This window comes from Brienomyrus brachyistius, chromosome 17, assembly GCF_023856365.1.
Source record: "Brienomyrus brachyistius isolate T26 chromosome 17, BBRACH_0.4, whole genome shotgun sequence".
In the NCBI taxonomy this organism is placed as follows: Eukaryota; Metazoa; Chordata; class Actinopteri; order Osteoglossiformes; family Mormyridae; genus Brienomyrus; species Brienomyrus brachyistius.
This window is the reverse complement of record NC_064549.1, coordinates 23,064,821-23,091,048: the sequence shown is the minus strand read 5'-3', so window position 1 is coordinate 23,091,048 and position 26,228 is coordinate 23,064,821. Positions and strand designations below refer to the sequence as shown.

At 51.3% G+C, this 26,228-nt stretch overlaps 1 protein-coding gene across 3 annotated transcripts in view; it reads right to left on the bottom strand.

The window, feature by feature from the left end:
* nxn (nucleoredoxin) overlaps positions 1–26,228 on the bottom strand; it is a 38,168-nt gene that overhangs the window by 10,514 nt on the left and 1,426 nt on the right. For all 3 annotated transcript variants that reach the window (XM_048980271.1, XM_048980272.1, XM_048980270.1), the window contains one exon: positions 39–156. In XM_048980271.1, coding sequence (XP_048836228.1) covers positions 39–156 — 118 coding nt within the window. The remainder of the gene's footprint in view (positions 1–38; positions 157–26,228) is intronic.

Genomic DNA, 26,228 nt, shown 5'->3' with positions numbered 1-26,228 from the left:
CATGAGTGTGTTTAGGTATGAGAGCTCCTCCCACCCACCTTTGGGATCATCTCGCACCACTAGGAGGCCGTTTCTGCAGACCACCTTCCCCGTGTCAGCGTCCACGAAGACCAGCGAGGGAATGCTGGTCACTTTGTACTTATTCCACAGCCTCATCTGTCGGTGGTAGAGAGAGAGAAGGAGAGAGAGAGTGTGTGTGTGAAAAAGAGAGAGAAGGAGAGTGTTTGTGAGAGAGAGACAGAGAGCGAGTGAGTGTGTGTGTGAGAGAGAAAGAGAGAGAGAGAGAGAGATTTATAACTGGCAGGATTCCCACTTCTACCCCTGGAGGGAACAGGACTCATTCACAGTGATAATTTACACAAATCCCTGCATCCTGTCAAATTAGGGCGGATCCCTCGCCCATGCCCCGCCCCCATTCCTGCCCTCACACCTTTTAACATCAATCAGGCACATAAGCAAATATTTCTGATCCACCTTCCCACACGGATGGGCTTTGATGATAAATGCAGAAGCCGTACAAACAGAAAACCCGCAGGAGCCCTGATCATGGGAGCAGCGAGGAGCATGATGATCTGCTCAGGAGACTTTCTCATGTGCATAAAGGGACTGAGGACTCGGTCTGTCTCAAGGAAACGGCTGCAGGCTAAAATCAGACGCTGCCAGGACGGCGTTCCGCAACGTCCCAAATGGACAGTCTCGTCCCGATCACATCTCCTCCCAAGTGGAAACAGAAATTCGCACAGGGGTCCACCTTGGATAACAGTCAGATCTTCCAGTCAGTCTGAGGACGAGTGGGTAAATCAGCGGCAAATGCGTGAATAGGGCTGGTCGCATGTACTAGTTCCCATGGAAAATTGGGAACCAGAGTCTGCATGTGTCCCGGAGTGCCCCGTCAGCAGAGGGCACGACTGCAAACTGTATTTACGCAAAATAAACAAAAACAGCTGGTCTTGCCCCGTTTATTTCATAAGAACAAAGACAAAAAACAGGATTTCAGTGATTTCTAATGACTTAAAGAACAGAGCAGAACATCTGCGGGATCCTCAGTAAAGCCACTTATAATAATCATTTCAAATGTTTTGACTCATCTGAAGAGCCCTTTAATTCCTAACCGTTTAAAGGCAGTAAGTAAACAGAGTGCCCTTGTCATTGACGACGACAACAGGAAGCACAGACAGGGGGACATCAGGGGGCTCCTGAGGGCAGCAGGCCAGCTGGCAGGTAACAGCGACACTGCCTTGTTGAAGTGTACGTGTGTGTGCGTGTGTGTGTGTGTGTGTGGGGGGGGCTGTACACTTAGTCACTGAAAGCCCAAAAGCAAATAACAGCCATTGGCTGAGGATGTATGTGAGTGTATGCGTGTGTGTGTTTTTTCTTTGTGTGGGGGGGTTACGTGATGGATGGGGGGCAGAGTGCTTGGGACTTGGGGTTCAATTAACAAGGCACCCAGGTGAGCGGGGGGGGGGGGGGTACTGCAGGCAGTTAACCCAAAGTAAATGTGCGTGCCGTGTCCCCCCCCCCCAGCCGCTGCCCCAGACTCAGCTAATGTGAGTAATGGTACAGACAGGTGCTCCGGAGTCACAGCTCATCCAGACAGCCTGCTTCTGTTCAGCAGCTTCCCCGGGGGCCAGCAGGCAGCCACCCTCTTCGGGGGGCTTTGTTCTTATTAAATGACCATAGAGGAAAGGGGACAGTTATTTTAGTTATTTTAGTCATTTCCCCCCCAGGACAGGTTTTACATTAAGTTCAGAATGTAACCATATTTAAAAATACAGGGAGCTACATATGTGGGGCTACAGTACCCCTCCTCAAAAGGCTACAGGGTGAAGCGCATTCTGGGTGCTGGAGCTCAGTAACGTTTACTCATTGGTGGTGGGGGGGGGTACTTTTGCCACATGAACTAACCCCCCTCTTGAACCCTAAGCTCAGCCGAAGAGCGGACGGGGCACAGGAAGGGACCAGAGGCTGTGTGTTCAGAAGAAACTCCAGGAACTCCTCCACTATCCTGGTGCCTCTTCACGGTGCCTGAACGTCCCCAGGGTTCCACTTCTGCTCGCTCGATAGTCTTATTAAAGATGGTAGGAAAAATTTCCAGTGAGGGAAGAGATTAGATTACAGATTAGAGATTATATATTAAATATTAGACTAGAGACTGTGTAAGCAGGTATAGAACAAAGCACCAATCAGACGACAGGGAAGGTTTAGTGCCAGGGGTCACTGTGGCCCTGGTTAGCAAACACCACCCTGTCAGCGTTTTGTGCCTGTACAGACTGCAGCCACAGCCTCCAGGACTAGGGAGAAATTACTGAGAGATGACCCCCCCCCCCCCCCCAAACACTGGGAAGATGGGTGCAGGCCTGAAAGGCAGCCATATAATGGGCATCCTCCCTGCAGCACAGGGTATGACATCACTAGGTAGCAGACCGCTGCTGAAATGGTACACGCTACGGGGACGGAAACAGCTGAGCAGCAGGGCCCGGCTGCGAGAGAAAAGCCTCGCAAAGAAACGCAGTCATTGACGACACTTTGAAGGTATTCGGTCAGTCCCTGAATCAATACGATGCCTGACAAACCACAGGAACACCCCCCCCCCCCAAAATCACTGGGAGTCTTTTCCCCTTTAGGGGCATACTCTGACTCACAGCCAGGTATTCACAGATGAGAAAAGACAGACAATCGGAGGAAAGGTAAGCAGGCAGGGAAGCCAGAGCCTTAAGGGCAGCCCTGGTGAAGTCTAACTCATAAGCCCAGTCAGCTCAAACACGCCACCCAGGGGAAGAAAGGGTGTAGTGCACTGGCTTTTATGGGGTGTGGGCATCATGGTGATTTCTGCTGAGCTCCTGTAATACTCTGCCGTCTGCTCCCTTCACAACAGCCCCCATCCTGCAGTAAAGCTTCTCTGTGATCATGACCAGCAACTGACAGCAGGGGGTAGAGTAGTCAAGGAACCACCAAGAGGTTGCCAGTTCCAGCCCTGCACTGAACCCAGAATTCGCACCGGATCAAGGTTAGTAAAGCAGATCAGTCCCTGAAATGTACTGCTGAAGGCAGATTCAGAAAAACAGCAACCGGCACAGCTCCTGTTAGGGAGCAAGATCACAAATAGTAGGGAGGAGGTTTATTTCTGGGGGGGGGGTTAAAGGGAATAACATATCTGCCAGGAAATGTGGATGACCTCCCCTAACGAACAGGCCATAACATGACGTGGACAGACTTTCCTGACTTAGAGCAGCGTAATGCGGCGAGGCAGGCTATGAGCAGCGGTAATGCGGCGGGGCAGGCTATGAGCAGCGGTAATGCGGCGGGGCAGGCTATGAGAGCAGCGGTAATGCGGCGGGGCAGGCTATGAGAGCAGCGGTAATGCGGCGGGGCAGGCTATGAGAGCAGCGGTATTGCGGCGGGGCAGGCTATGAGAGCAGCGGTAATGCGGCGGGGCAGGCTATGAGAGCAGCGGTAATGCGGCGGGGCAGGCTATGAGAGCAGCGGTAATGCGGCGGGGCAGGCTATGAGAGCAGCAGTAATGCGACGGGGAGAGGCTGGCACCCCGTTATTAATGCATTAAGTCTCAAAATCGCTGCTCACAATGCGAGGTTCATAATAAACAGCGAGAACGTGAATCATGACTTAACGGCAGCAGCCTGGAAGGGTGGAGTTTCACATGAATGCTGGAAGGTTTATAAACACGTGAATGAATAAAATATCTGCAAGATGCTTAACTGGTTCTTATGAGCAAGGAACAAAACCACAAAAACTTCAATGAGGATCGCAATTAGTCGGTTGTGTATGGGGCGGCGGGGGGTGGAGGGGGGTATTGGATGACCTTTTCCTCCATGTAAGGAAGAGCTTACAACCACAAGTGTCCCGTGAGCCAGACCGAAACAGCATGCAGCTTTATACAGGTCATAATGAGATCCAGATTTCAGTGCAGGAAAGACTGGAAGGAAGCCTAAAGCCTCACCTCACTCTGACTTTATATGCGGTTTTTCTTTTGCTTTTTTGTTTAAATTAAGATATAAAGCTCACAGTGAGAGGGTTGGGGGGGGGTGATGTGAGGTCTGACCCAGCAGAGGGTACAAGCAGACCCACTTGCAGGTCTGAGTGCTCAGATCCCCGGTGCCACACAAGCGCTCAGGAATGGGATCCAGTTTCGGAGAACCGTAACAACTGGGTGTCCTGCTCAGTGCCCCCCCCCCCCCCAGAAGTTGAACTCAAAGGACATTTTTATAGGAGGATTTTTTAAATAAAGCAGAGAGAACAGCGTCATACAGGATTCACACACAGCACTTACAGGCGGGGGGCGGGGGGGGGAGAGAGCGCACGCAGAATGGGCCAGACAGCAGAGAGAGAGAGGAAATGGATCTGCGGACTTACCACGGATCGGGATCAGAGAAAAAAACTGAAATAGAGAGTCTGAGGGACACATGAAGGACCGTCACTATCCCCTCACCTGCCATGTGTTCGTGGCGGGAGGGAGGGGTTCCACATTGGGATAGGAACTCCGGAAATTAGAGTTTAACGGCCTGGCATTCAAAACACGGCATGGTAACCCCCCCCCCATCAAGTCAGGGCTGCCCGTTACACCATGAGCTCTTTGTTAATAATTCAGTGAAAAATTAACGCTTTCGCGGGAAACAGGTGCCACAGAGTCAAAGGGCTTCGGTGACGCAGCCCATCGGGGCTGATGGACCTCGCCGCCGGCCCCCCGCTGCTGGACTGCTTATACTGCCACACCATTTCAACTCCGAGAATAGAGGAGGCCTCTGAAGGAGAGCTCAGTGCCCCCCCCCCCCCCCCCCCCCACAGATCTCAGCTTTGTCTCACAAAACGGCTCCTCTTCCAAGGCACTTTGCAGCAGACTCAGGGGTCAAAGTTCAGAGGTCAAAGACTGCATGGCAAGGGGAGGTGGGCGGGATTCACTGCTCCCGCTGATTTTTTAAATAGGTCCCTCCACTCTGCGCCCCCCCCACATACTGTGCCTTTATGTCTTGAGGCCTGTTTATAAACGTTTTCTTTAATAATAATCCTCCCTATTGAAAGCACACAGCATCTAACAAGGAAGTGCATTAGCAGCTGCAGACCTGCAGGTGGTGACACTGAGCAGCCACTTTTGTTACCAGGACTGCTTTGTATGATATGGTGCCCTCCACGCATCAAGCCGAGGCTCCGGCTCCTGCTACGCCTGGGATGCCCTGTGGAAAATAAGTCCTCCGCTGTCCTCGGGGGCGGCCCCACATCCTCCCTGCCGGGCCCCTCCGCTGTCCTCGGGGGCGGCCCCACATCCTCCCTGCCGGGCCCCTCCGCTGTCCTCGGGTGCGGCCCCACATCCTCCCTGCCGGGCCCCTCCGCTGTCCTCGGGGGCGGCCCACATCCTCCCTGCCGGGCCCCTCCGCTGTCCTCGGGGGCGGCCCCACATCCTCCCTGCGGGCCCCTGCTGTCTGGCTCGGCACCCAGCTCTCTCGCCTGCCCACTCTAGACTGGCATCACTCACCAAACAAAGGCTAGAGCTGAGAAGCATGATGAAACATCTCCCTTTTTAAACCTGGCACCTGTACCAGAAATAAGTCTCAGGAAAATTAATACAGTATAGACTAGGTGCTGGACCAGGCCCAGCCAAAGCCAGTGGCCAGGTCAGACACACACAGCTACCTCGAAGCCAGCGGGTTGCAGACGTGGCAGGTATTGAGCTGACGGGTGCGGTGGGTCCGATTAAACACCCAGGCAGTACTGGCTGCATGGTGGCTGCCCCAGTGCCCCACCCCTCCCCCCCAAACCCCAAATGGTCATTGCCTCAGTCTCCGTGAGAAGCCCCAGTGCCCTGCCCCCCCCATACCCTGGACCTCCTTTAACTTCTCACATCATTCCTGGTCTGTGAGCCACACAAGGAATTTCAAATAGAAACACGAACAGTCGTCGTAAAAAGCGACCGGAGAGGTTTATAGGCTGCCGGCTTTGAAGGTGGCATCCGATCCTGGTGTCTGAGCGTGCAGACAGCTGAAGCCCAGCCGGTGGGGGCTTCCAGTAGCCGTCGTCTAATTGGTCAAAGGGCAGCCGGGAAGGTCACGGGTCACGAGTCCCATAACCAGTGAGATGCGGCTGGGGACCTGACGGCAACCCCGGGCTCCCGGAGGCCTCTGAGCCAGAAGGCAGCACCACACATAGTGGTCCCCCGCTCAGGGACCTTCAGGCTTCATTCAAACACCACTCAAATCACGGCTCCTAACCGGCTCGCATATCCTGGCTTTTATAGGACTGGTTGGCCGGTGCCATCAAAAAATATAAGTGATGGCTTCTGCAGAAGAGGGAAATTGGAGCCAGACTCCCACCCCCCCACCCCCCCCAACCCGCCAATCCATCGCTAAGGTGGTGACGTGGAGGCACGCTCGGCAGACTGTTTCATAGCCGCCACAGCCGGGGTCAGAGGTCACTGAGCTAGGCCCACCCTAAGCAGAATCCAGAGATCCCACACCTCCTGCTGGGACCACATGATGGTAACGTGACGCTATCCACAAAGGAGCTTTGAAACCAGAACCAGACAGAGCCCACATGGCTGTGTGCAGAAAGAACCTTCCGGTTCACTGACCTGACCACAAAAACATTTATTACTAATCTGAGGAGGACACACCCATAAATAACCTTGTCTGAGCCTCATGCCATTATTTTTGGGGTCTGGGTGAATGAACCCCTCTCCTTTTGATTAAGAATCATTTTCACACCTGACACAAGCAGCGCATTGCTACAAAAAAACCTTTAAAAGACAGAAACCTGCTGAACATTTAGGCATTTTGCTCCAGTGACAGCTAACAGGGCACAGGAGAGCCGTCAAAGTGCCACATCACTCAGGTTAGACGCTAAACAGAGCCTCCTAACAGAGGCTCTATCTTACGTCTTAGTCTATTTATTTAAGAAGTTTAATTTTGTTTAGCACTGAAATTGGCCTTTGCATCAAATGTTGGCATGAATTGAAACGGAGGAGGGACACATGTCCTGAGCATTGAGTCTGCGTGTGTTTGTGTGTGTGTGTGTGTGTGTGTGTGTGTATATATCAGCATGCATACGAATGCCAGCGGGGCGCTTGAGTCTTCAAGTATGTTTGCACTTATTATGAAGTGGTTGTTTGAACAAATACTGGGGGGGGGCAGGGTAAACAGACGGTGTGCATGAACTCTGTCCAGCCACACAAGCCCCCAGTACACAGGCTATTTCTCTGTTTAGACAGCAGATTAAGAACCTGACCCCAAGCTAACTGACTCGGCTACCGTAGTCAGTAATTTTACCTTGAGTCAACGTCACCAGTCTTTATAAAACAAGAGTGGGTGAGGAGTTCTGGATTGGATGGATAAAACAGTAAAAGCGGCAAGTGACCAGCAGGGCACTCTGCCGTAAGTAGCCCAGGACCAGCCCTAAATCTCCCAGGCCACTGGCTTGCTAGCTGAGCCAAATGCCCAAGTCTGCGGGGAACCAATCAGATTACAAGTTAAGAACAGGGGGCACAATAGCAGCCCAGTCAGAGTCCATGCCTGGCTGACACAAAGGGCTCTGTGTCAGGCTTGGGATGGAGGCTGGGCCCCCATTTCTTCCAGAACCACTCCCCAGGGGGAGCTCAGGGGAGACAAAGGGAACACACATCTTTGACCCTGGGACCAGGCGGGATGCCGGGCTAGACTCTCCAAACAGGTGTCCGTGGGGCTTCAAATTAATCGCACTGACATGCACACTGGCGGTAAAATCAAAGCCCCAAATCAAACCTCCGTGAAGAGAGGGAGGGGTGAAGAGAGCGTGTTGGGCGGCGGTAGCGGGTGGTTAGGTCTGTGCCTGACATCATTCCGCCGGACAGGTCTTCGGAAACACCGAATGGAAATTCTACAGGAACAAAAAACGGCAACTCCTGCAGGATCCTGGCACGGTGCCACCGCGACGCTGGGCGGTTAACAGGGCCACGGAGAGGCGAAATTCCAGAGCCTGGCGACATTACAGCCTTCCCTCTGGGGCACACCTCGGGTAAGCCAGAAACCGCAGCGGCCGGCCTTTACTGCCAGATCAAGCACGGGTGCAGCTTCCGGCTGGTCGCCATGGCGATGTGTAAAGAGGCTCCGCCTGTGGGTGGCGGTCCCGGCCCGACCGAGGGCCACAAAGCGCGGTCACGCCAAATCAAGGTCCCTGCCTGCAGCAAGCAGTGAGATGGGGTCTGATTTGTCATGGTAGGGGTGGGAGCAGTATGGGGGCGGGGGTCACAGTCTTCTCCCCGAGTTGGGGGAACCTAAAACAACACACGGCACACAGGAGGAGGACATCGTCAGGAACGATTTTGAGGAAGGCGAATGCAATCGCTGAGCAGCTTTTGTAAAAAACACTGACTCCACCCCCAGAGTGTGGCAGACTGCCAGCTGATTGGACGGAGCTGGGAACAGCCAACACACACAAACACACACACTCAATACGGCTGGAAAAAAGAAAAACGTTTTGTCTGAAATCGAAATGCAGTCATGCCCAAAGTCCAGGCGAGAAGCGCATGCAGAGCCTGACGCTAACCATTCTGTGTCCTTGTTTGTCCTCCCCCCTCCCCCCTCCCCCGCCCAGGGAGACACTAGCCCTGGTGTCGTCGGGCAGATCCAATTAAAGCGCCGTTCCGCACTAACAGGATCGCGTGAACTTAGCATTCCGAAATGGCACCCCCCCGGACGGTGAGCGGCAAGCGGGGTAATGCGTACAAGCAGGCCGGGACGACACACTTCCTGGAATCAGCGTGCAATCCGGCCACGTGAAAGGAATATGGAAGAGTCACGTAGCATGTCACGGTAGCCGGAAAGCCTCATGGCGGCCAGGATAACGAAATAAACCAGCCAGGAACCTTAAGTGACTCGTTCGTAAGAAGTAAGATGAACAGGGCGACAACTGAGTTTCAGACACGGGGCCCAGTGTTACTGTTGCCATGACTATATATCAGGTACTTCCAGGCACAGCTGGGGGGGGGGGGGATGTGGGATTGCTGACATCACCATGGCACGGAAATCTTCACTGGCTAAGATGTGAAGCATTCAGTAAGTTTACATGCACAGCTAAGTCCAGCTATGGTTATAGCCTGATTACGCCATTTAATCAGATTACTGCCCAAGTCCCAGTATACATATACGGGAGGGGAATTGATTTACTGACAGAAGTATGTCAGACTCCGTTGCAGTAGGTGGCGATATGGGTCCGTTCAGCTTGTTAGTATCGGTTGACCCATTACATCACAGATATGAAATAACATTAATAATAAGGGACGCGTGGACAGGAGGAGTGACACAAGCCTTAAGTGCGATCTGGTCGGAAGAACAGATGCAACAGGATCAGGATCAGGATCAGGATGGCATAAGAAATAAAGTGTCTTGTATAATATACTCTGACAGCACGGTATTGGAGGTTTTTCAAATATTGTAATGTGATTTTGTTGTAATAAATATTGGGGTATTTGTGAAACAAATAAGGAGTCTAGCATTAATTTCTCACAAACCCGTCTAAGACTGATTTAAACAGCGGGGATGAAAATGATTATGATTGTCTGTGGTACTTGAAGTACCAAAAGTACGGTACCCGGTGCGGTGGAAAAGTGCCCTTTAGCTGAGCGGTGAATTGGACAGCCTTACAGCGCTGTACATCTCATACGTGCTGTAAGTCCTCTGCTATGCTCTTAGCTTCTTCTCTTTCTTCCGGGTCAAAGCCCATCCTTCAGTTGCCCCAATCACACCCTTCCGCCACTGACTTACTTTCCTTTCATCTCACAGCATCGGGCTTCTGACGACTGAATTTGCTTGGCACTTTCCTTCCAGCCAATCCTGGGTCCTGGAGTTTGGATCTCAGGGTCGGCCGTTACAGGCATGCACTTTCAGACACCTCCATCCCCGCCAAACACCCACCGCTGTGGCTTCTTGAGCCCTCGCCGCTCTGTCCATACGCCTCACGGTCCAAACCAGAAAACTGGGCGGAAAGCCGAACAAACGAGCAAACAGTTCCTGACACAAACGGCCCATTCATCTGACCCGGGACACCGCCAGCTGGATCTGGATCAGGCATCAGGAACCCGCACTGGATCTACGTGCTCACTTGGCTCACGGCAACTGGATGCGGCCCAGAAGGGAACTGAACCGATCGCAGATAAGTATGAGGCTTACTGCAAAAAGGATCCATCAGAATCCAGGCTACTTCCAAGCCCAAAATCCGTGGAAGGACTGCAGAGGAACTTCTGACTCACCAGACAGAAAACCCGACATTGAACCTATGGAAAGACGGAGGTGAAATTTGCGCATTCAGGCAAATGGGGACAAAACTGCAGACCCACAGAGGAGGAGAAGAGCGGACAGGAGGCTGGGAAGGCCTTACACACAGCTGCCTTCCACTGTGAACTGCAAGAGGAGCCCAAAGTTTTCAAACACACTTCTAACAAAAGTCAAAATCTCCAAGCTGTGCAGGCCCACCCCACTCTCCCCTCCACATCAGGCAGAACAGCAGAGCTTGGAACCAGGCACAATTATTACTCAAATAAATGGATAAATACTGGATGAAGAGGGGCGGATGGGGCTGGGGAGGTCTGAAAAATAATGTTTACAGTTTCTGACAGACTACCTACCGCAAGCAGACTGCACAGCCCTGCTTCTGTGTTCCTTCCACTTTATTGTCCTCAGACGTCTCATTCCAGGCTCCCCAAGTCTCTTACAATCTAATCCCACATCCCCCCCTCCCATAACAGCAGAGCATGTAATAACCTTGTTAGAACTCAAACAATGATGTAAATTGACTTGACTATACCTCTGATCTATTTAAATCTAATTTGTCAGCAAGAGACGAGCACCGGGGGAATCCAAGCAAACTCGGTGGAGGCCCTTGGCTCTGCAGGAACGGCACCACTCTCCACTGCGAGACAGCACGTGCACGCGCCCAGGAACCAGACAAACGGCGCGCCCAGGAACCAGACAAACGGCGCGCCCAGGAACCAGACAAACGGCGCGCCCAGGAACCAGACAAACGGCGCGCCCAGGAACCAGACAAACGGCGCGCCCAGGAACCAGACAAACGGCGCGCCCAGGAACCAGACAAACGGCGCGCCCAGGAACCAGACAAACGGCGCGCCCAGGAACCAGACAAACGGCGCGCCCAGGAACCAGACAAACGGCGCGCCCAGGAACCAGACAAACGGCGCGCCCAGGAACCAGACAAACGGCGCGCCCAGGAACCAGACAAACGGCGCGCCCAGGAACCAGACAAACGGCGCGCCCAGGAACCAGACAAACGGCGCGCCCAGGAACCAGACAAACGGCGCGCCCAGGAACCAGACAAACGGCGCGCCCAGGAACCAGACAAACGGCGCGCCCAGGAACCAGACAAACGGCGCGCCCAGGAACCAGACAAACAGCGTGCCCAGGAACCAGACAAACAGAAGGAAGGCTTCTGCACGTAACCCTGCACCGCAGCACCACTGTAATCTTTTAAAGAAAAAAAGGAAATAAAAACAGTTATTGTTTTAACCCCCCCATACACCCCCTCTCTCAAACGCCAAAGTGAACACATCCTGAAAGCCATTGTATTTATCCTCAAAGGTAACCCCCCCCCCATGACAGAACACCAAATTAATACAGAGCCCCATTAAACACACACAAACACACACACACACACACACACACACACACACACACACACATTTCCTCAGAGGCTCACAGCTCTCTGTCCAAGAGTCTGACACGGCAAAGACTAATAAATGTCCCTTCGCTCATGAGGCCTCGCCGGGGCCCCGGGAACATGCCAGTTCTCCCCGGCTCCCTTTTCTGCACTTTTTCCTCTTTGTTCCCTGTGCCGTTACCTAGAAACACTGGGGACCAAGCTCAGCTGAATGGGGCCTGTGATCCATCTTCTGTGAGCGTGTGTGAGTGATGTTGGGGCAGCGGAGGAGAGAAAATTGAGTCAAGCCCCAAGGAAAAACGAAGGATAAGTAACAGACACCTACAAATACTGCTGCCACAGCTTAGAGGAGGGCAAAGACACGGTGATCCACCAATGCACAGCCATCCACACACGCACAGCCATCCGTCCCTAGACGAGTCTCGGGTCCCTGGACCTTGTTTTACTCCAGCCGAGCAGCTGAGAGAGCACAGACATGAGCCCTAAGTCCCACCCCTTACCCAGGAGAATGCTTCCTCCTAGAATCAAGCATCAGGCAACAGCTTTTTCAAAACATACCCGAACAGACCATGAAGGTAAGGCCGTCTGGTCAGCTGTCTGGCCCCCTTTCAGCCCAGCCAGATCTTTTGTATGGGATAACAGCATGTCACAGGAAAAAAATTATATCCAAAGAGCTTCACCAAGAGAGAAAAGCAAAGTTTTGCCAACCAAGAAATATGGACATTAAATATAATTCTTTCCATGCAGTGCCCAGATTTTTGAGATACAAGGTAAATTTGGGGGGAGATGGGGGGGGTTCCAAAAAGAGATGATACAGAGACCTGGTCAGTAATAAGAAATACTGCAGCAGGAAAATGTAGCGCCCCCCAAAGGGCTGGAGGTGTCATCCCTTCTACGCCTTTGCTCCTCAGATTCTGCCTTTTCTCTGTGTAATGCTCCACAGAATGACTGAGTGAAGCCTTCAGCAAAAACAAAAAAAAAAATCACAATGGCCATTTCAAAGAGATCGATCAGAAGGTCCTCGCAAATGACCCCGACTCGGGTCAATACAGGAAGGGTCCATTTGCGTTTGCACTGGACCCACTTCAGGAAAGTCTTGAGAGGCAAGGTGGCTGATTTTATAAACGGTACTGTCACCAGCCCCCCAAAAGTCAAACACTAACAGCAAATCAACAGTCTGATTCATCCCCCCCCACCTTCAGAAACTGCATTTAGTTCCGGACAGGGTTAAGTGCACCAGTAATTATGTCTCTAATGAAACTGCAAGAACCTACGGTAAAAAGGAAATGGACGAAGGCAAACTGATGTTTGTAAATCCCTAATGCCCGTCAAATGGCCCCATAAGGGCAAGGGAGACTTAACCCCTGTGTGTGTGAACTGTGCCCAACAGCAGGATGGGGGGGGCGTAATCCCACGCTGACATATGGTCACAGCAGCGTGATAAACAGTATGCTTCTTGTAGCACTTGTGTTTATTTTTGTTTGCCAGACCCCACCCCATCATGAGAAATGAAGATTGCAGACCCCAGAGAAAACTCTCTCTCTCTCTCTCTCACACACACTCACACACACACACACACCACACACACACACAAACACACGGGGGGGGGGGTGTGTGTGTGAAAAGATATACACTCTGGAAGAAGCTGCCTGTCAGGGGGAACTTTTTAAATAACACCCGGTGAGGGGTGTTCGTCATGGCGACCCAACAAGGGGCAGACAGCAGACAGACCGTACAGCGACCCGGCATGGAGGTGTAGCTGGAGTGGTGTTGGCCCCCCCACTGGAAAACACCTGGGGACTGTGAGTGTGCAGCATGTGTGTGAGGCAGCGGAATGAAGCCCAGCTCAAGCAGAGTGGCACTACATGCTACCCGCCCCCCCCCCCACATGCAGTTATTCTGGGTCTCTCTCGAGGGCCCTGTATGTGATCGCTCCACGCAATGAGATCCAGTTTTCTGCTCTATAGAAGGGGGGGGGGGGGGTTGCTGCATGGCAACAGAGCAGGGAAACTGACACAGCCTAGGCGGAGGCGAGCGAGGACGTCAGGTCGCAAAGCCTGACTCTGATACGCAAAGTCACTCGAGATGCACGAACGTGGCCACACACACACACACACACACACACACACACACACACAGCAGGTGGGGACCCATGTTGACATTGCAGCAGGGGGGCATGACCTCCGCAGGAAGCCTGAATGAGGACGGGGGGGGGGGGGGGGGGCAGAAATTATAAAAGGAGGGGCCATTATTAGAGTCTAGCAGATTATGAGATGGGAGCACTGGCTTACACACAAACACACACACCAGCCCCCCCCCAACCCAAATTACTGGCACTAGATTCACAGCCCCATGCCCACCCAGCTTACCAGAATTACACTTGTGACCATGAGCGATCTCCACAGCACACGGAAATGGGTGCAGAAAGACGGAAGAGGAAGAGTCTCAGCCAGTAGCGGGAGAGAAAGTGGAAGCAGAAATCTCTCTCTCCATCATCTGTCTGTTAGTTGGTTTACTCATCCTTACATCCATCTCTTTATTTTCATTTTCCCTTCGCAAAGAGACAGGAGGCAGGCAGGGTCTGGGGTAGACCAATAATAAATAATAATAATAAAGGTTATTTGTATTGCACTTTATATTTTAGCAATCTCAAAGTGCTACAAAGTAAAAGAGTAGTGTAATAAAAATAAATAAATAAAAAAAAAAAAAAAAAACACAAGCACCTCTCCTTACCTCAGGGAGGCAATAAATCTTCAGTGGGGCTACTGCCCCTCCCCTGCTTCCTTTTAATGGGCCCGGCTTTCGGACCATTAAACTTTACCACCCCTCCATTCGGAGCAGTGTGACAGCACAGCCTTCAGTGCACGGCTCTATAACAGGACGCCTCCACAGAACTGGGCAACGCCACCTGACACTCAGGGTGGCCCAAAATGGACGGTGCTGATCCCGACGGGGATGAGTGCTGAGAGACAGCAACCTATACTGAAGGGTCTCCCCCCCCACATGTGGAATATGGTACAGTCCTGTGGAATGACCAATGAGACGCTCCCTACAGACCCTCCCCATGTGCACCTCATTAAGAAGAAGACACTAAGCAGGCAGGTCCAAGAGCCTGTCCCAGAAGTAGGATGGCCAGTTTGTGGAATCTCCCTGCCACGCCACCCACTCCACCCCCCCCCTACATCTCAGAGGGAACTCTATGATGGCATAGCGTAGCTCAAAATTTAGCTTTTTGAACGAGCGTCAGCAGTAATCGAAGGTATCAGGCCAACAGCAGCCCGATTTTAACAGTAACAAAGGTAATAAAAACCGGAGAATCTGGAATGGCAAGTGTGTATTTCTGGGGCTAAAGCCATTTCTGCAAAGTCAAACAAAGCGGGCTGGGTGGTTACATTTCAGCAAGTGCTTCAAGGTAGGAACATGACCGCAACATGACCAGATCATGACAATCACACGACCATCAGAGAGAGGCTGCCACCGCTAATATACGCCTCCAGCAGACACCGCCCCCACCCTCCCCCATCAAACGCTCAGTTAAAATACCCCTCTGTGTTCCTTTCTCTGTGGAATCTCATCATCTGGGCTAGAACAGCACAATTCCACACAGCAAGAACACCACTGATTCACAGGATCTGGAAGTGGCCGGGCTGCGTGGGGGGGGGAGGGGGGGGGTGCTGGGGGCCATAAGGTCACGCAGCCTGTAATCGAGGACCTTTGGAATACGCAGGAGCTCTCCTCCACGCCCCCCCCCCCCACCCCAACATAGCAAGAGGATACACAGTCATCGGAACAAAGGGGGAATGTTTAACTTAAAAAGATCACTTTCCAGAAGCTTCTTTTAAAACGATCAGACAGCACACGCAGAGAGGTCAGCTGGCAGCCTCCGTCTTTATGAATTCCTGCCAAAGAACCAGCCACACTGGTTTTCAGAGGCCCCCCACCCCCTCCACCCTAATCCAATCACAGGGGCAGCATGTTATTTTTTCAGGGTATGAGCAGGAACTGCAAGCAGGATATAAAGGCTGAATCAGCAGCAAAAACAGGACTAATGTTAATACTGAACAGCCAGCTGTAGATGCCGCACGGCCACAAAGCACTGCCTCGTTCACACAGGGCCAGCTTCACAGCGCCCGCGGGCCGTGGGGGCAGCGCTGTAACGGCCATCTGCCACACTGGGCCTTTTTCCCAGCGAGAGTAGGGGGACATGTGGGACCCCGAAACTCAGGGCTGTTTTTTTTTTTTAATGCCATCCCAGCCCTACAGAGATCAGAATATGAGGACTCAGGCATTTTAAGGACGACGATGACACCATAACACCAGTCTCCTGCCTGTAGGACATCATTACTTTTACACAAAATGCAGTTTGCTTAAACCTAAATGAAGGGGTTTTAGTGACGCCGTAACCCAACAGGAAGAGCGGCTTACGATCCGTAAGCCGCAACACAATCACAGCAGCTTCAACACCTGGCGGAAAGCAGCAGTGCATGATGGGAAATGCCAAAGACCTCTGTCACACACACACGCACGTATACTCTGGCTCCCTCTCTTTTCCTCCTCTCCTTTCACTCCTTCTCATTTCCCTCCCAGTAGGACTTTTACTGCATATTTCCAACTCTGACTGTAGCCTTTATTAGACCATAGAAACAAAAGGAACAATAAAAAAAGACCTGGTTTGGCAGGAGCCGACATTCCAGGCAGGAAGGCTTCCCCTGTCCTCCTGGGGAGGGGGGACAGACCCCAGCGCCACACTCGGGGACAGCAGGAAATGACACGCAAAGCACTGTGCTGCAGGGGGCGAGCCCAAGGACATAATGCCCCAAAGTCGCTTGAGCGTGCAGGAAATCCCGTGAACCCCAAACAATGGCATTCCAGGCAAACAGGATGCAGATAACACTACAATCGCACGAGGAACGTTCCAGCCGTTCACGCTGGCGCTTAACCCCCCCACCTAACAGGACGGCAACCAAAAGGGAACGTTCGGCACTGTGACGAGAGCAGAGCCACACAGTACAGGTCCATGACGTATGGCCAGTAGGGGGTGTGGCAGTTAAGGCGATGAACGAGTCTGTCCAGAGAGGGTCCCTGCCGTTTCAGTCTTCTAGAGGTTACAAAAAATAGTCCATTTCATTTGCACAACCTGGTATGAACTGCAGGGCATTTTGGTTAATTGTGCAACCTGAATTACACAAAATAACAAAACAAAAGGACGGATGAGCGAGCCTCCATGTGAGCAGTGAACACACCATCCCTCCCACTGAGGCCACCTCCCATGCTGCTACCAGGGGAGAAAGCCTTTCATTTAACATGCCCTCAACCCCCCCCCCCCCCCCCCAAAAAAAAAAAAAAAACAAATGCCCCGAGGCCAAAACAATGAAGGTAAGATAATGTCACAGCAGGGGGTGGAGGGGGGGGGGGGTGACCACCTCCTAAACTTGCTTAATTTGACCCACCCCCCTTCCCACTGGCTGGCCCCCTGGCTCAGCAGTAAAAGCAGCATGCGGGTTCTCACAGTCCGCATTCTCGCATCTCGAAACGCTGCCGCCGCCAGGCGATTAAACAAACACACCGGAGCTCGCGCTGCTCTCTAATTGGCCGTCGCTTCCTGGTCCTGAAGTTGGCTGTTTAAAATCTCTCCATCTGCATTACAAAAAAGAAAGTATGAAGCATTAACGAGCTCCCAGCTGCTGCTACTGTACCCCCCCCCCCCCCACCCCATGATATTCAGCTTCATTCCACACCGACATCACAGTGGGGGCTCCGGGTGCCGTCGAGTTGGCACATGCAGCGCTTCCCGTCAGCGCGGTGACAGGACGGAGCGCCACAGGAGCTTCACGTTAAACTCCGTCGCTATAGAGACAGGCGACACACACAGAGCTCGCGGCAGAATTAAACACGGAAAGGGGAAACTCTTTGGCCTCCTATCAGACAGAGTTTGACGGTTTTCAAGACACGGCGTCGCCCTGCTCTGACCGCTCTGACGCCAGGTGTGTTCGGCACCACGACACAAAGCGTGGTCTGCATTTTCACGCAGCCGAGCCTCCTCACGGTGAATTCCCAGCTCCCCCCTGCATGTGACACGCTCTACAACACACCCACTACTCTTCCAGTCTCTCATATGCATATTCTGTCTCATTCTCCTTTTCCTCTCTCCCTCCAGAGCCTGAAGTTTCTGCACACTGCATGTCATCACACCACTATGTAATCACAAGGAACTCATTTTAAAAAGCTCAGATGCTGTAAACAGAAAGGTTCAAGTTTCCCCCCTGCAGTGTTCGTACTCCCTCCTTCTGCTAAGCTGGGGGGTGGGAGGATTCATTTTAACCCACAAAGCAGGGGGCTGCTGTACCCGAGCATATCAGGTTACGAATGTGCCCCCCCTGGCAAGGTAATTACACACCTCCAGGACGCAGGTGTGGGGAGACACCCCAGTGTTTGGCCCTGTCTCCCCAGCTAGATGAAAATGACACATGGGGCAGAATTATAATTACCCCCCTTCAGTGTGTGTCAGCACGTTTACATGCACATTAAGGAAATTGAATTGTGTTAGTCCGACTAAAACCGGACTTTTAAAGTGCATGTAAACATGTCAGTCTAACTGAAATTGTACTAAACCGAATTTCTCTTAGTTTGACTAAGACACCCAGAAAATGGGAATGGGAGTCTATTTACTCCTGCATGGATACATTAAATAGGACTCAAACTGGCCTAGGCACATGCTCCACAGTCCACCCCACCCCCCCCGGGCTTTGACCTGAAAGTAACAGAAGAAGCTAGGAGCATAGCAGAGAGCGTGCAGCATGTACGAAATGTACCAAGCCTGACCAAGGCTGTCCAATTCAACGCTCAGCTAAAGGGCGCCTTTCCACCACACCGGGTACCGTACTTTTGGTACTTCAAGAAGGTACCAAAAGAACGGTACTTCAAGGTGCCGGTTTTACACTGATGTAAAAACTGGTGCCGAATGACATCGCAACGCGAGGCACTGAATTCGAAAAATGGCTGCAGTAGGACTGCACGACATGCGATATTGATACCATGTTAAGCACATCCAGTTCTTACATGGTTTGTCGGCTAGGTTAAAATCAGGCTTATCATCCTTAATTTGATACAGATATTATAGCGCAGGGAGATGAAGTCTCGCTAAAACATTTTTACTCTGTCATAGGAAAAATAACATAGCAAGTTTTGCAATATTACTTTTGCACGAGCGCTGCAGACAATAATAATAATTTTCATCCCTGCTGTTTAAATCAGTCTTAGACGGGTTTGTGAGGAATTAATGCTAGACTCCTTATTTGTTTCACAAATACCCCAATATTTATTACAACAAAATCACATTACAATATTTGAAAAACCTCCAGTACCGTGCTGTCATGGTATATTATACAAGACACTTTATTTCTTGTTATGCCATCCTGATCCTGATCCTGATCCTGTTGCATCTGTTCTTCCGACCAGCTCGCACTTAAGGCTTGTGTCACTCCTCCTGTCCACGCGTCCCTTATTATTAATGTTATTTCATATCTGTGATGTAATGGGTCAACCGATACTAACAAGCTGAACGGACCCATATCGCCACCTACTGCAACGGAGTCTGACATACTTCTGTCAATAAATCAATTCCCCTCCCATGTACGTATACTGGGACTAGGGCAGTAGTCTGATTAAATGGTGTAATCGGGCTATAACCGTGGCTGGACTTAGCGATACACGTATTGTATATGTGTGTGTGTGTGTGTGTGTGTGTGGGGGGGGATATCAGGAGAGGCGAGTAGCGCAATCCCTGACCAGCACGGCATCCGCTGGGATCGTATGATGAGAGAGAGACAACCTCAGAATTCACAAGGTCACTCAAGGACATGGAGAATGTGAGCACAGAGGCTGGAAGGGGACTGGCTACGGGAAACACAGCAGTCACATGGCCCGGACGATCACGACCAGTACGTGTCTTAAGCAGCCAGAGCTTGTTTACTCAGCAGAAGCCTTCCTCCAATACGACGTACATCTGAGAAAGCGTTTGACCTTAGGCCTTTGCCCAAAGGTCCAAGAGTGACATCACTCTGCCAACAACCGACAACCTTCTGATCACAGGCACAGTGTCGCCCCCTGCTGAGCCACATCCCGCCTCTTGCTTCCAGACCACCGGCTTTAATCGGATTCCATGCTCTTCACAGAGATCCATGGAGATCGCCGCTGCATGTCTTACCAAAGTCATCCAAAACAAGGCCCATGACCGACCTCCAAGCCTTCTCCCCCCCGGAACACGATTCCAGCCATGGATCCGATCCGCTGCCTAAGACAAAAGGGTACCTGCTGCCTGGCAAAGTGACTGGATTTTAAAAAAGCAAGATCCCTTGTATCCCCAATTTTGAGGGACCGAGCCCCTCCCACTCAAGGGGGGGGGTGTTCAAGACAAGTGATTCTAGACTGCAGATCCTAATGCCCTTCTGATCTTCGATGTGCCCCAGCAGTCTGCAGATACATACAGTCAGCTCCGCACATCACCCAGGTGCGAAAGATTAAGGGGACCCCCCCCCCAGCAGAAGAGGAAGGTGGGTGTCTTAAAAACAGCCCTGAGGTCAGAGGGGTGAGGGGTCATTTGTAAACCCCCAGAAGCTCCATGGCCAGAGACTTGCTAATTAGCGCTAAGCCTCCTGAAATGAGAGCCTGGCTTGGACCTAGGAACTTCCTGCTGAAATGTGTGCTGAAGAAGGCTGGAGATGATAGGGAGAGAACCAGAGAGGGGCCTAATGACACCGTGCTCCAGCACCTCTTCAGCACTCAGCATCCACCCCGCAAATGGGCAAACCGGCACGCAGGGGGGCAGGGGCGTCTTAGATAATCATAATTCTAAATATTTGCCTTCATGTTTCCTCAGTGAAACCTAACCCCTAACCCAGGTCCTCTCCTGCTGACTTACAGACCCCTGCTATTTTTGACCTTACCGCCCCCCAGCCCACCCTGGTACACTGGAATGCTACAGACATGTCCAATCCCCCCCCCCCTCAGCACACAGAACCAGCCAGCACAGCAGGGGGCAGGTTGAAGTGGTGCCGGCCAGCTCAGGTCCCATTGTGGTCCTCTCCTGCCATCCTGCCGCTCTGATCCTGTGTCACCACCCCCCCCCCACTTCAAACACACCACTTAACCAAACAGGAAGCAGGCAGCTACACCCTGCATGGTCGTGCATTAAGGGCAGCGTAGGGTCAGCGGGAAACCCGGACTGAGGAAAGCCCTGTATGTGGAGGGGGGGGTGAGACTCCAGCCCAGCAGGGACAACCAGCTTACAGCCTCACCATCTCACTGACTAACAGACTTGCCAAGTTAGTTAGCTAGCTAATATTACATATTACGATGGACTAAACTGGGAAACTGTATTTTAAAATCCTGCTGGTAACATAACAAATGTTTTTAAATAAACAAGGGTGTGTAACTCCGCGGGTTGGGACGCTGTGCCTGTGCTCAGAAGGTCGCTGGTTCAAATCCTACAGTCGGCAGAGTCATGTCACCGATGAGCCCCTGAAGGAGCTGTTGAAATCCAATTGTTTTAGGAACACCTTGCATTACCGGAAAAGAGTCTACACACTAACTACACAATATGTAAATGATTCACTGACTAGGCAGTTAGGTAATATGAATGAACTGAAAAAATTAGGTTTAATTTCAAATATTGGCTGACATCCAGAGTTCACCTAATGAGGAACGGACAGCGAGGGGATGCGTGCGGGCCAGAGGGACAGAGGCCTCTCTGTGGGTGTTGCACACCACAGCACTGCACCACATTCCTTCCAACAGCAAAGTAACTAAGCAGCAGAAGATCGATCACTTAAGCAATCGGATTTAAGTAAGCAAGGAAACGATCACGCTATGAGCATGTGCACGTGCTGGGAGTCACTCAGGCGGTCTGCTGAATCATCCGTTTTTGAGAAATTCGGCCTGGAGGAATCTTGGGAAGGAGCTTAAAAAGTGGAAGGAAAAGAAACCCACGAGGCATCCAGCAACATGAGACCAGGCGGGGTGGAGCTCTGGCCGGCCGTACGGCGAGCTACTCAGGTCTCTGGGAAACTGGTCAGTGTTGGTGTGGACGGATTCGGGAGGCGCGCGACTCTGCTGCTGCTTCTGATAGTCAGGCTGTCCCCAGGGGAAAGGGGGGGGTGTGTAAAACAAGCCCCGAGTGAGCAGAGAGGCTGGCCCATGCCAATTTCGCTCTCGTGTGTCCCCCGCCCCCCCCCTGGACCCAGTGACCGCACAGCAGGTGTCTGGCTGCAGTCCCTCCATCAAACATCGGGTGGAGGGACTGTCCCCCCCCCACAGCTGCACCACAAATGGCACGACATTGCCCCCAGTACGGCCCCAGGACGGACGCCAAGCAATGACTGCGGCACCGGCACACCGGCTGGGGGGTGGGCGGCCTGAAGCGTCTGTGTGGTACCATCGACCCCGGGGGCTCCGACAGCCCGAAGGACCCCCATCCTCCCCCCAAAACACTCAGCACACAGCTCACCACTTTGGGACTTCCCAAAAAAGGTGAGGACAGATTGAGCTGCATGTCCTTCCCCGGAGACACACCAACAGCCAGGAGCGAGAGTCAGGGGTCAGAGTTCAGCCTCACAAGGCATGAGTGCCAAACGTGAATTTGCTTAGTACTCCAACGCGAGTTTAAAATGAATAAATAAATAGCGGTCGACAACAGACACCTTGCCTGTGCGCCACACGAGGACACATGAGCGAAGCAAAGACAGCACAGCTCGGGCCTGCAGGCTTCCCCGCTCCGGGGGGGGGTGGGTTACAGGGGATCACGCTGACTTGGCCGAAAGCCCTGCTTGATTTACAGGCCTCACTTGGGCACCCGCTCTAATGCAGACATGTATGGCAGTACCAGCGAGGAGGCCCAACACGCGGTCACACTCCCTTGGCAGGTGGAGGGATCACCCCCCACTCACCCCACCGCACCTCCAGGGTCACCTCGGGGGGGCCACTACAGAATGAGGCCTGGAAGCACCCTTTGGACAAAAATGCAGGAGATTTATTAATTACCTGCAAATAACGGATTTGCAGACTGTGCCTTTCTGGACTGGAGAGACGCGGCATGGCGTCCAGGCCGCCCCGAGATGCCCTCACCTCCGCTCCCATCCCCGAGCAGACAGGTCACCATGCCTGTCACTGCGGGCGACCGCATCTTACGTCAAGGCCTTCAGAAAACATGTATGAAACTCAAGTGGAGTCAGACTTGACTTTACCGCACACCAAAACCAAAAATACACATTACCCTATCCAAACCAAATATCCCATACAACCTCCTTCCAATGAGCGACTCACCGAAACCAAGGCCCAGCATACGACACGTACTAGAGAATATAAAATCCAGTGGTCACAGTTTGACTGCAGTGGGACCAAGGTCCGGCACACGGCGGCCCTTGCGAATGCCCGATTGTAAAACTGAGCACGAAATGGACCAGGGAGATCAGTTTTTCGACAACAGGGAATCGGGTGCAGCAGTTTCACACCCCTTCCCTATCCCGAAACACACACAATCCCGAGTCTTTAGCACAGGATTTATGTTCGAAGCCCTACAGCTGACAGGCCATTTGCACCATATAGACCACATAGAGGCGGGGATATTCCAGAGAAGTCAGGGGCCATAAGCACACAGCCAATAAAAATCTATAAAGCTACATCTGATATAAAACAGGCGCTTTCTGCGAAACTACAGAGGGGCAGGAAACTGCATTCCAGCTCAGACACAGCTGTTCCCCCGCGAGCAGGTAGGACACACATGCCGGCAGTATTCTTCTATCAGTTATGAGTAAGCAGAATCCGTTCATGGCAGCCATGTCAGATGGTAACCAGGCCGGCCCCCTTTCCATGCCCCTCCCATTTCTTAGGGATACAGACAGCGAGGGGGGTGGGGGATCAGCGAGGCGGCCAGCGACTTTCCAGGAAGCCGTCAACGGAGTGGCATGTGGTGGCACTCAGGCGGGCCGGACGCAGAGCTGGGTGACACCTCCCATGGAAACAGGCTTCATGGGAACCAGCAGCCGTGGGTCCAACGGTGAGGGTCACGCACACGTCCAGCCTGGCACGTGTTGTCATGTTGCCGGCGGGGGGTGTGATGGCTTGGAAAACCGGCCTGCCCAGTGCCGTGGCACATCATCTACCCCCCCCCCCGACACCATCCAACATTCCAACACCAAAGTAGAGTAATAAGCCATCATCGAAACCTGCAACTCATTACGAATCCTCGGATAGCCGGAAAGCAGCCCCCTTACACTAATTCCCTAACAGCTCACGGGAAAATAACATCTGTAAGGACTGGGGGGGCATTTGCAACTGGAGCGGGGGGGGGGGGGGGAGGAGACACATTATCGGAATCCCTCGTATCTTGCAGGAAACAGGCTTCTCTTGGAACCCAAACTATTTATCCTGTCCGGCTGCGGCGTTGGATGGCATGGGATGTCACGGGACGGCAGTACCCACTGCTGCGATGCCCCGCAGGCCTCGCCCCCCCCCCCTCCCTCCCATGTGACCCCTTAAGAACCAGCAATATGAATTATTGTATTCAGTCCTCAGACATGCAGGAGAATTTCTACTGATCATGTGACCACCCCATCTTTGGTTTCAGGTCAAAACAAGCCCCCAGTGGATTTTGCTTTTCACTATTGGTCATTTTTCAGAGACATCTGAAATGCAATATGATGCATCACCCCCCCCCCCCCATGAAAAGTAGTGCTGCCAGTAGTGAATGGGGAACAGGGGGATGCCAGCTGGCTGGGGCAGAGCAGGTCGACTCCAGTGTGCACCAGCAGGCGCACTCAGAGACCGACAGTGATCAACGTGTACGCAAACACACACACGCACGCACACACATTCACACACACACACGCCGGGTAAACATATCTTTATGGGAAAAATGCTAACGCTAATGATGACAACCTTAACCCCTACCCAGCCCTAACCAAAACCATAAGTAACCAAGCAAAACACAAGAGTTTTGGCATTTTTCAACTGGTCCCCATAAGGGGAAAAAAACAGGTATTCATCATATTGTGGGGACATAGTGTCCCCATAAGGTAAGGTATACCTGCTTACACACACACACACACACACACACACACACACACACGCAAAGTAGCTCCAGGATTACACTTCACATTAAGCACAGATGCACCTCCACTTTCAATCCCCAACCATACATTGGGCATGTGCATTAAAAAATAATAAATACAAAAGGAAACGGCAGTTTGCCGGGCAGACACACTATGCATGCTGGGCTGGGGCGGCAGTGCTGGAAAGACCAACATGGACACCAGCTCACAGGTACGGATGGGAAAATCAGAGCCCATGGAACAGAATATCCAAGGTTCACCCGCTGTGAAGTCATTTAACAGAGGCCCACTTGCGTAAGCCTGAGAACCGTCATGAAAAACTATCAGAACAATGTCACCAGTACGCAGAGGAGAGAACAGAGGCCAGACTATTATATATATATATATATATATATATATATATATATATATATATATATATATATATATTTATATATATATATATATATATATATATATACCATTCGATTTGCTTATGGATTTAGCCCTATGTTTTATGCATATAGGAAAACATTTTTTTCGTTAACATACTTAGACATTTTTGAGCGATTTCCGCAAAATATATGACCCTGATACTTAAACGTCACGGACGGGTAATTACTTACATAATCATAGTATACAGTGTGAGACTCGTACAATGTCGTTCATACTGATTGCAGGAATTCGTGCGGGAAAAGAGGAATTAATCCTGTTAGGAGCCAAAGTCTTGAATGCAATTTGCCATTTAAGACTAACTAAGCGCATTACAGTTTAGGGGGAAAAAAAAGATTATTATTAATACTATCAATCACAGATCATCGAATTACAATGGCCGTGTGTAAGCAATGAACTGCTGGGGACGGTGGCGGCGCTTTGCAAATATGAAACGAACCCTTCAACATCGTGAATTCTCACAAAAATTCAAAATAATAATTTTAACGAACATTTTACCCAAAATAATAAAAATGTAACTGGTTTGTTGCAGTTTTTAAATTTTATGGCGGATAGACAATTTGACGTCATGCTATATCGTCTGCTACAGCTGTACTATTCTGATCTTAATTTAGACGTTTTATTTTTAAGATGTTCCTGTATCAAACCCGCATTTAAACATTTTGTGCTGATAATTATTTTAGTGCAGCTAATGGCATTTTTAAGAATCTCTTTAGTAGTCAGAGGGGTTGCTTAAGGGACATATTTCGTTAATTGTTTTAAATCAAATCGTTTTCTGTAATATGACTAAATCTATTATGAAATTAGAGATTATATACATCAAGTTTCTCTGTATCGAAATGAATCGTTCAAAATGTGATTGAGTGTAACATTTTATACTAAATGTCTCATCCCAACATCGACTGGCTCTTTGTTTTGGAAATGTATGTGCATTTTAAGATTTTAAGCAAATTAAATGTATTAAATTGGCGGCATACAACTATAAATGTTGATCGCAATACAAATTAAAATGAACATTTAACGTTACTGTTGTAACCG